General features: G+C 37.2%; 1 protein-coding gene across 3 annotated transcripts; it reads left to right on the top strand.

The window, feature by feature from the left end:
• The first annotated feature begins 673 nt into the window (after positions 1–673).
• Positions 674–7,813, top strand: LOC145036929 (uncharacterized). Of its 3 annotated transcripts, none has more exons than XM_078985457.1 (8): positions 674–958; positions 2,101–2,211; positions 2,923–5,469; positions 5,603–6,457; positions 6,522–6,626; positions 6,733–6,822; positions 6,996–7,106; positions 7,190–7,813. In XM_078985457.1, exons 2-8 carry the CDS (start codon positions 2,146–2,148, stop codon positions 7,751–7,753), a joined length of 4,338 nt encoding a protein of 1,445 aa, XP_078841583.1. In that variant the 5' UTR covers positions 674–958; positions 2,101–2,145; the 3' UTR covers positions 7,754–7,813. The 3 variants fall into 3 exon arrangements, 2 of the variants coding, with proteins under 2 accessions (XP_078841583.1, XP_078841584.1); XM_078985458.1 differs by having other exon boundaries at positions 820–958; positions 2,051–2,211; XR_013678585.1 differs by lacking the exons at positions 6,996–7,106; positions 7,190–7,813 and having other exon boundaries at positions 5,603–6,461.
• Positions 7,814–11,330: the final 3,517 nt, after the last annotated feature.

Here is an 11,330-nt window from a genome sequence, read left to right as displayed (position 1 = left end):
GTCAAGATCATGATAGACATAAACATCAAAAGCTCCAAACACCTCATTAATGATTGTCCCATGTAAGATGCCGTGAAAAAAAAAAAACTTAAAAAATCATTTATAAGTACTGAATGAGTACAAAAACAAAATTTACTTATTTTGCAATATATATATATATATATATATATATATATATATATATATATATATATATATATATATATATATATATATATATAACTAAATGTGTATAAAGTGAGAAATATCTTACCTTATTAAGTCATTTTACCGGATAACCTATAGTAGTCGGTCATAAAAACTAGATGTGTACAGTTTAACAAGTTAAAGAGGTAAATATAAACCTAAAAACAAACTTAGTGATAAAATATATAAAAATCAAAAAATATATTACCCTTTTAAATCATTATCCGTTTCCTGAAATTAAAAGAGTTAACATCAAACATTAAGAAGTGGCGTGAAATGCAAATAAGCTTAAATGAGGGGAAGTAAATGCTAATATCTCTAAAATAGATTATCCTTTTTAATACTTTAAAAGTTCCCAGTCATCAACAAAACGTAATTGCCTTGTCATGCCTCTCTATCCACTCCCCTTTTAACAGCTGGATCCCTCCTCACCCTCACATGTCATCCCTCTAACCCTACCCTCAACCACCGCACTGCCATTCTCTCACGGTGGTCTCTCCCTCCTCCCCGGCCTCCGCCTCCGCCTCCGCTTCTCCCCTACGCATCAAGCAGTCTGTAAGCAAGTAAACGACCTGTCTCCTTTTGGCTACTTTCGAATTTCAGAGTTGTTTTTTTCGATATACCAAATAGAAGAGGGAATCCTTCTTTCTCAAATCTCAGCTGTTGAATTTCTTCCAAAGCTCCGGAATTTTGTATTAAAAGCTTCCATGTTTACTGGATTGCTGGATCCTAGTCGGATTAGCATCTCTTCCGAAGCCGGCGGCTGAAACAAGTCAGTCTCTCTCCTCTCTCTAAATTTAAGCTTCCTCTATATTCGCATGTCGACACGCATAAAAACACAAACATCCCGATTAGTTTTCGGGTAATTATGTATCTTATCAAGAGTAAACAGATACTCGCGATTGTTTTACACTTTTTGTGAACAATTGTTCAAATTAAGAAGCCAGATCTGATAATAATTTGGGGCTTTTCCTTGAAATCGTCCATACTATTTGTTCTTCAGTTTTTTTTGTAATTTTTTTTTTGGTTGAGGCTGCAAGTGTAAGTAGGGTTTCGGGCTCTTACGTGACATGTGTAGACTTTAACACAAAGAGAATGAAATCATTTTATCTGAATATTCTGCTTCCCCTATTTTTGGTAAAAAAAAAAAAGCTTAGAAGGAATTATTGAATCCGAAAGGGAACGATTGTGTAGTTGATGGAAGCAAATTGCAGTATAGAAAGCTTAATTGTGCTTCATGGATTCATATCAAATGAAATACAATATATTCCATATTTGTTAAGATTAACCACAGTTATGAACTTATGATTGCTGCATAGGAATTGCTGTATGGATTACAAATCATTATAAAGCAATATAACATCTAATATGAACACCTTTCATTAGTACCTAACCTGAACAATCTTTAATCTCTCCATGTTCTTATATAGATAATATTTCAGTTTCTAAAATACATAAAAGCCACTATATTTCAGTTTCTAGTCAATTACAGCCACCCAAGCTTAACGATTTTTTCTATACCAACTACTTTGGTTGGCAGTTAAAGTGGTTTTATTTTGTACACTTATTCAAAATTTCAAGATAATTTTACAATATAACAAATCGGGTGTACGTCCTTATTTTAATAAACATAACAGTCTTTGCTGAAACTCGGTTCAGGCCTTAAATTCTTTTGAGTCGTGGTGAGTCATGTCATTTGTAAAACGTAACTTAAGACGCTATATATATATATATATATATATATATATATATATATATATATATATATATATATATATATTGATCAGATTAAAATATCCACATCAAGTTCAATTTATTTTTGATGGATGATGCTTGAAAAGTTTCTTTGTCACTGTTGTTGCAGAACCCTTTTCTTTCTTTTTTCTCACTCTCCTTTTGGGCGTGTGTAATTAGTGATCAGCTATGAGCGTACGAAAGTGGAGGCACTGATTGAGTTCGATGATGGAAGAAAAGGGTGGAGAGGCAGGAAATGATCAGGGCTCTGGATGGCTGCAAGTGAAAAAGGTGTCTTAATTTTCAAAAATAATCAATGTTCTACCTGGATATAAGTGCATTTTGTTTCTTTTCTTCTTGATTAATTTTAAAATCTAATGATTTTGAGAACGGTTAGTGAATATAAGGTTTACCGATCTTCAAATGGTGTGCTACTTGAAAGATATGTTCTTTATGATTAACTTTAAATGCACTATGTGTATTGGTTTCCCTTGTTAACTTCCTTCTCATGGTTGTTACTTCATGATTTGTATTGGTAGCATATTCATGTTGATATGATGATGTATGAGGTTTTGAGGCTTTTCTTAGGCTTCTCTATTGCTTGATGACATAACTGTGGTGAAGATTGTAAAAGTTAACCCTTTTAAAGAGTATTCTTTATGGTGGTTCTTTGTCTTCTTGAAACATTTATTTACATTCTATCAAACTAATAACTACCATAAAAATTGTGGCTTTAGATTAGGTAGCTACATGTTTTGGATTACAGTTGTGCCTAGGTATTCTTAGAGTCAAGTTCTTTGCATCTTCTATCTTTTAGGCCTGTGCTAGTGAATACTTTTGCAACTTTAATCCTAGTATTTGCATAGTTGCATATATCAATCAAATAAGACGTTTTGTGTCCTAGAAGTCCTATTTGTTTTGATATTCTTTCTTATATCAGGCATATATCTTATAAAGCTCCAAATTTAATGCATTAACTCTTTCTTTTCTTGCTTTTTTCAGAAGCATAGAAGCAATTCAAAGTTTTCTTTCCAAGGATGGGTGGGAGGACTATCTAGGAAACAGAATTCAAACGTTATAGTCCACGAGGCTTGTAATGTACAACACATGACTTCAAATGTTAGCTCTAGTGAATTGAATTTAAGTAACAAGGACTCCCCTACACCTGATTCGGATGCTTCAAATAGTACTCAAGTCCCTACTAAAGATGAGAAGGGTGTGAACTACCTTGATAAACGTGTAGTTAGCCATGCTGATGATCATAAAACCAGTCATGATCCAGAGCTTCCTCAAATCGATAATCTTGATGTTTTTCCAAAGATTAAGTGGGGTAATTTGGATGATGGTGCTTTGGTATCAACTGTTGGCAACACTACTGGGATTGACATCAAATTTGGTGATATTGAGGTTACAGAAGACGATTCAGCATCAAGTTTGCCACTTTCTACTGAACCTGTGAGGGAAGTTGTGCAAACCATTGAAGAAGACACAAAATCCCGGGAATTTGAAGAGGTGAAGGAGGTATCCTCAGAAGAGGTCAAAGTTGTTAGTCAAAATGATGATGTTTCTCAAGAACTCGATACGGGTTTAAAGATTGAAAATCTTGAATCACAGGGATCAGAAACTCTTAAAAATTCAACCTTTTTGAAAGATACCGATACAACTACCGAGATACCTAAAGATTCTACCCCGATTGAAAATCCCGATAATAAAGAAACCACTTCAATTCTGAATGACTTATCAGAAGTTCATATTATGAGTGCAGTTGGACCCGGTGAAATTGAAGCTGGGGAGAGTAAAGAACGGTTTCGCCAACGACTTTGGTGTTTTCTCTTTGAGAATCTTAACCGGGCAGTTGACGAACTGTATCTTCTATGTGAACTAGAATGCGATAAAGATCAAATGAAAGAAGCTGTTCTTGTTCTTGAAGAAGCAGCATCCGATTTCAAAGACTTGAATTCAAGAGTCCAAGAATTTGAAAAAGTCAAAAAGTCATCCGATAATCCACCAATCACAATGAAATCCGAGCAACGAAGACCACACGCACTCTCATGGGAGGTTCGCCGTATGACAACCTCACCACACCGGGCCGAAATACTGTCTTCATCACTCGAAGCTTTCAAGAAAATCCAACAAGAACGAGCCTCCATGAACAAAGATTCTAATAAAACCGGGTTTCTTGATTTGAATAAACGCTCCACAAGAACCAATAGAACAAGTAATGCTAAAGAACAAGTGAAACGAACCGGGGTTGCAATAAAAAGAAACACCGACCCGGGAAAGCACAAGAAAGAAACAACCGGATCTTCAGAACCCGAGAAACCGGGCCCACGTAAAGACAACGTTAAATCCACGGATCAACCGAATAAAAAACCGAATTTCATGTCTTCCAAATTAATGGATGCATGGAAGCAAAAAAGAAATTGGGAAGATATACTAACATCACCGTATGCATCGACCCGTTTTTCACATTCCCCAGGCATGGGGCGAAAAAGCACGGAGCGGGCCCGTATCCTACACGATAAATTAATGTCTCCCGACAAGAAGAAAAAAACATCTCTCGATTTAAAAAAAGAAGCCGAAGAAAAACACGCGCGTGCAACCCGTATTAGAAACGAGCTTGAAAACGAGCGCTTACAGAAGCTTCAAAAAAGCACAAAAAAGCTTAACCGCGTGAACGAATGGCAAGCGGTCCGTAGCACGCGGCTGCGTGAAGGGATGCACGCGCGCCACCAGCGTAGCGAGACCCGCCACGAAGCTTTTTTAGCCCAGGTGGCGAGGCGGGCCGGGGACGAGAGCACAAAAGTTAATGAAGTTCGGTTTATTACTTCTTTAAATGAAGAAAACAAGAAACTAATGTTGTTACAAAAGTATCAAGATTCGGAGTCGAGAAGAGCGGAGAAGTTGAAAGATATGAAATCGAAGCAGAAAGAGGATATGGCGAGAGAAGAAGCGGTTTTGGAAAGGAAGAAGCTTGTGGAAGCTGAAAAGATGCAAAGGCTTGCAGAGACACAGAGGAAAAAGGAAGAAGCTTTGTTGAGAAGGGAAGAGGAAAGAAAGGCATCAAGTGCAGCACGTGAAGCCAAAGTGATGGATCAGATGAGGAGGCGAGAGGTTTTGGTGAAAGCCCAACAGGAAGAGGCTGAGCTTTTGGCTCAGAAGTTGGCTGAAAGGCTTAGGGAAAGTGAACAGAGGAGAAAGTTTTATTTGGAGCAAATTAGGGAGAGGGCTTCCATGGATTTTAGGGATCAAACTTCGCCTTTGTTGAGACGGTTTTTGAATAAAGAGGAGGGCGGTGAAGGGGCGGTGGTTGCTGGCGGGAATGTGGCGGTGCAGCAGTCGTTGAAGAGGAGGATTAAGAAGCTTAGGCAGAGGTTAATGGCTTTGAAGCATGAGTTGTCGGAGGTGTTTATTGGTGGTGAAAGTAGGGCGGCGGTTGGAACTGCACGGGCGAAAATTGGGCGGTGGCTTCAAGAGCTTCAAAGACATCGGCAGGCTAGGAAAGAAGGGGCGGCGAGTATTGGCCTTGTAACTTCTGATATAATTAAGGTACTTGTTTCTTTTAATATTCAGGACATGAAGGTTGTACTGTGTTTGACCTGCATCGGACTGGGACTGACAGTGTTATGTCCATTGGACAACAATTTCATTTTTTTTTTTTTAATGATAATTTATGGATTAGTTTTTGGAGGGAAAGGAGCCTGAGCTGCATGCTTCTCGCCAAGCTGGACTTGTTGATTTTATTGCTTCAGCTCTACCAGCATCACACACATCCAAACCGGAAGCCAGCCAAGTAACAATATACTTCTTGAGACTCTTGAGGGTAATATTGTCATTACCCGCAAACCGAAGCTACTTTCTTGCAGAAAACCTTCTACCACCAATGATACCCATGTTAGCAGCTGCCCTTGAAAATTTCATCAAAATCACAGCATCATCATCATCTTCAAACACCGCGGCTAGTAAAACCCTAATCGAAAGTTCCGATGCAATAACAGAAGTTTTGGACGGGTCTCTGTGGACTGTGGCGGTGGTAATCGGTCATTCCGGTTCCGATGATCGCCAGAATCAGATGCAAGATGGTTTGATAGAGCTTGTGATAGCGTATCAAGTTATTCATCGATTGAGGGATCTTTTTGCGCTTTATGATCGGCCACAAGTGGAAGGCTCTCCTTTCCCTTCATCGATTCTTTTAGGTATCAATTTGTTGGTGATATCGAGTTCCAGATTTGGGGTTGTGGGTTCCATCGATTGGGAATCGTACATGCCGGAGACTGAAACTCAAGAGAATAAATCTTCGGAATCGGAATCGCTGCAAGATGTGCCGGAGGATCGGCCGTTGGATGATTTATGTAATAAGAAGGAGGAGAAGAACACGGTGGTGGTGGATGGTGAACAAAGGAATGGAATCAAAGGGGGACATAAACAGCCTGTGGCATATCTTCTTTCTGCTATATCGGAAACAGGTTTAGTTTGTCTTCCATCTTTGTTGACAGCTGTGTTATTGCAGGCTAATAACAGATTGTCATCTGAGCAGGTAGGTATGTAATTTATTTGAAAAAAACTTTGCATTATCATTCTAATTTTATAATCATATTCAGGGTTCATATGTTCTTCCGAGTAATTTTGAGGAAGTCGCAACTGGGGTGCTGAAGGTCTTGAATAATTTAGCTTTGATTGATATTAACTTCATCCAGATGATGCTAGTAAGTCAAAAAAAAAAAAAAAATTATCATCTATCCCGAGTTTTTGGTATCATGTGATCACCATGATGATGATTGTGTGTTTGTTTGATCTGAATCTGAACACCAGGCAAGACCAGACCTAAAAATGGAGTTTTTTCATCTGATGAGTTATCTTCTTTCTCATTGCACCACCAAGTGGGGAGCAGCTACAGATCAGGTGATGTTTTGTTTTGAAATTAAATCATTAAAGATAATATCTAATCCGCTTTACAGTAAAAAGCTAGTATTTTCCTAGATCAAGGCATATTCTTTCTGCATTAAGTTATATATATATAGCTTATCCGGTTAAGTCAAAAAGAAATGTGAAGATTTGCATGATATGTTTCTCAGACTGGTTTGCTTCTGCTTGAATCTTTGTTGCTTCTTGGATACTTTGCCATGTTCCACCCTGAGAATCAAGCTGTACTTCGGTGGGGAAAGAGCCCCACCATTCTTCACAAGGTCAGCTAACAAATTTATATATATATTTTTTTAAATAAGTAAATACATAATTCATGATTTTGTTGTTACACACACAAACACAGGTGTGCGATCTACCGTTTGTGTTCTTCAGTGACCCGGAGTTGATGCCAGTGTTGGCTGGAACACTGGTAGCTGCATGCTTCGGGAGTGAGCAGAACAAAGGAGTTGTCCAGCAAGAACTTAGCATAGAGATGCTTCTCTCCTTGCTCAAATCCTGCAAAAATGCTGCCTCCCAACTCAACTCTACTACCACTGCTACTGATGAGTTGGCTGAGTCAACTCAGTCGGGTCCCGAGACAAGAAAACTTCATGGTGGTGAAAATAGCACCTCTCAAAGATCAAATCGGATGAATACAAGAAGCACACTACGACTCCAATCAGGGAAAACTGGTTCTGGGCTTGGAAACACCAATAATAATAATAATAATAATAATAATACAAGTCTCAAGATTCGGAATCAGAAAGATAACAGCAACAAATCAAGTAGTAGTAGTAGTAGTAATAATAATAGGGTTTGTGAATCCAATTATTCAGAAAGTTGCTCCAATCTGATGCTCCATTCAAGATTCCCCACTACCTTCATTGACAGAGCAGAATTCTTCTTTTCAACAGAATCACCGCTTTAAATGTAAATGAAAATTTGAGAATTCTTGAAAGCAAGTTTTGAAATCAAACGAATTCCCAAATCTCGCTCCAATAACAGACTGACTGGCTTCTAGTTCTATTTCATCTTTCCAATTTCACATGGTGTGCATATAACAAATATATACATAAAATCTGGATCTTTGAGATATCGTCTGTGTACTCATAGGCTAAGTTCCCTGTCGAGTGTCTTGTTGAGTGCTTGTCAGGCACCCTTTTTTCCATGCCAATGTCAACACCAACATAAAATCAATAACATTTTTTATATTCATTATTGAAATGTTTTTGACAAATATTATAAATAAATCTGATATGGCTTAAGATTTGATTACAAGGTTAAACTTGATTCTTACAAAAAATCATATTGTAAATAACCACGCTACAAATTGATGCATCCTAGATTATAGAAAACAAACGAACTCAATTTAAGGTTTTGGCTAGATCTTATGGGCCTTTTTTTTAATAAAAAAAATAAAATCTTGAATGGGGTTCAAGGGTAATTGAGAGAGAACGAAAAACATACATACCTTTTATGGAAAATAACAACGAAGATCTAAACCCAGGAACTTGAGAGGAAGAAGGTTTCTACTTTAGGATTGAAAGGAAGAAAAGATTTTCTTTCTATTTTTAGAAGAAACCTCCCAACATATTCCAAATTCCCATTTTATGTTTGCCTTTTTATTTGGTTTATATTAAACTGAATTTACAGGCATGGAATAAAACGAAACCAAAACATATAACCACCATTAAATTATATTCACAAGAAAATGTCCTTTTTTACATACAGGAAATCGGAAAGACAGTTGACATTGAGAAACAAGACACAAACTTAATTGACAAGGGTAAATTACACGAATCGTCCCTCGTGCATATGCAAAAATACACGTTCGGTCCCTATTTTCAAAAATTAACTCGGACCGTCCCTTATTACTTTAAAACTTACACGCTTCATCCCTCGAGACATAAAAAGACAATTTTACCCTTATTTATTCCTTTTTTGATTTATTTTTTATTTACTAATAATTTATTGATTTGTTTATTATGAAAATAATTATTTGTTTCCTTTTATCAAATATATTAAATAAAGATCCTTAAACCCTAAGCACGCCGTCCTCTTCCACCATTTCTTCTTCAGTCATCCCCACCTTCACCAGTATCATCGCCGACTTCGACGACTTCACGACATCTCCGCCTCTTCGGCTACTCCAGCGATGCTATCAAATCATTACCCACCACAACTCAACCCACCATCCGCCTTCCATTTCCCCTTTTTCCTTCTGTCCTCATCGAACCAGGTACAAGTCCATCACGCAAGATCGGATAAGAGGGACATTGAGATCGGAGAAGCAGGTCGAATCGAACCCAAATCGTCTCCAGTGACAGTCCTCCTCTCTCCGATAACACAATGATGTAAACCCAAGATGATGCAACGACGACAACGTGCCGGTGACGATGGCGACTCACAGTTGGCGATAGTGGTTCACCGATCGAACAAAGTGCAGACTTACAACCCCCTCTTGCCATCTCCCTCTGTAATGAATCAGATTTGCAGGTGCAGTGAATCAGGTTTGCTTTCAATTTAAGAACCCTAAATCGTTTGCTTTCAATCATTCTTGTATCAAATCAGATTTTCCATCTCCTTGACTCTTACTTCCTAATTTACCCTGATTATTTTTCCTGTTTTGCAAGTGGGTTTTCCGATGGAGGATGGTGGTGGTGTTAACAGTAAATGTGCTTGGTTCGATGGTGGTTTGAGTATATGTTGTTGGTTTGGTGAATGAGGTGGTGGTTTGTAGTTATTTTTAGTGAAACATGTTAACAATAACGAAGGAGTTGGTTGGGTGAAGTGAGGGTAGCGGTGGTGCCACATTTTCCGGTGAGAAGCGGTGGTGGTGCTCTATTTTGTGGTGGTGACATACATTACCGGTGGTGGCGGTGGTCAGTTCTTATTCTACAAAATAGAAAAATAACTAAAATAATTTTTAGTAATTAAAAATAATCAAGGCAAATAATTTTAATAATTAAAAATGTTCAAAATAAATGAAAAAGAAAAGAAAAGGGCATTATAGTCTTTTTATGTATGAAAATGGATGAAACGTGCAAATTTAAACTAACGAGGGATGTACCGTGCAACTTTTAACAATACGAGGGACGATCCGAGTTAATTTTTGAAAATAGGGACTAAACGTGCATTTTGGTACCTGCATAAGGGACGATTCATGTAATTTACTCAATTGACAATTTCTGAAACAAGGCAATCAAGACCAGGGTATGCGAAATACAAAACAAGAAAAGATGGAACAGCAAACAGAATAGTGACAAGAATATACAAAAGCAATATTGCTATACTTGCATACACAACAATAACCAAAAACATAAAAACCAACCAACGGAAACTTAGCTGTCAAATTAACAAAAAAACATCAACGACTTACGAAGCGACAAATGGAGCCTTTCGGGTGGTGGGTCATGATAAACCCGTGGGCCCACAGATCCGGTCTGACAAATAGGGTGATGATGATGATGATTGTCCAAATAAGAGGAATGAGTCTATCACCATTTAAGCTCTCCACCATCCAAACAAGAAAGTAATGAAACTTGAGGGTTCCTTTGTAAAGGATCCGAAATGATAAATTATTGCACCAAGGGCAAGAAATGAAAAATGGGAGGAGTTTTATAACAGATGATTGTAGCCCTATTTCACCTTCTTCTTCGGTGTTGTTATCTATGGAGATTTCATCATCTGATTCTGAGCAATCTGAACAAGGTGGTTTGTTGGGTCTTGGAGATTTGTTTTTGAACCAAAACTCCACATTCTTTATTATCATCTCCATCATCGAGTAAAGCGTAGGTGATGGCAAGGGTGAGAAAGAAGAAGAAGGAACGAAAGTCTTAAGGCAGATCGTGGGAGGAAGACGATGGACACGAGAGGTTTACAAAAGGACATTAATGGGTTTGGAGAGAGAGAGTGTGGATAAGTGGACCCACTTTTATATTTAATAATAATAATATTATTAAAAAGTGAAAGAAAAATGAAAAATAAATTCATTAAGGGTATAATAGTCTTTTTAGTTTAGACAGGGACCAAAACTGTAGGCAAAGTAGTTCAAAAGGACCACCAATCCAAAAAAGTCGGGGTTTGGACTAAAACCCTAAAAAAAATGCATACCACAGGGATCATTTTTGCAATTTAGTCTTTATTGTGTGTATATATATATATATATATATATATATATATATATATATACGTATATATATATATACATATATATATATATGTGTGTGTGTGTGTGTGTGTGGAAAAGTTCAATAGAAAACCATAATTATTGATTCTTCAAGAAACCAATTTTTTTTTTTCAAGTTCTAAAGTTTATTTTTTATCGAAAAAAAAACCTAAAAATATCTAAATTCATATATTAACATTGTGCATGTGAAAAGTATTTTTCGGATTTACCGTGTGAATCCGGATTCACATTGTGAATTTGACGAAACTTTTTTTTTTTCGAATTTGATATCATTGGAAAATGAATAAAAAGTTATGAATTTCTGTATTTATGGTTT

Source organism: Lactuca saligna, chromosome 3 (genome assembly GCF_052625555.1).
Source record: "Lactuca saligna cultivar CGN05327 chromosome 3, ASM5262555v1, whole genome shotgun sequence".
Lineage (NCBI taxonomy): Eukaryota > Viridiplantae > Streptophyta > Magnoliopsida > Asterales > Asteraceae > Lactuca > Lactuca saligna.
Note: the sequence above shows the minus strand (reverse complement) of the source record. Positions and strands in the feature narration are given on the sequence as shown.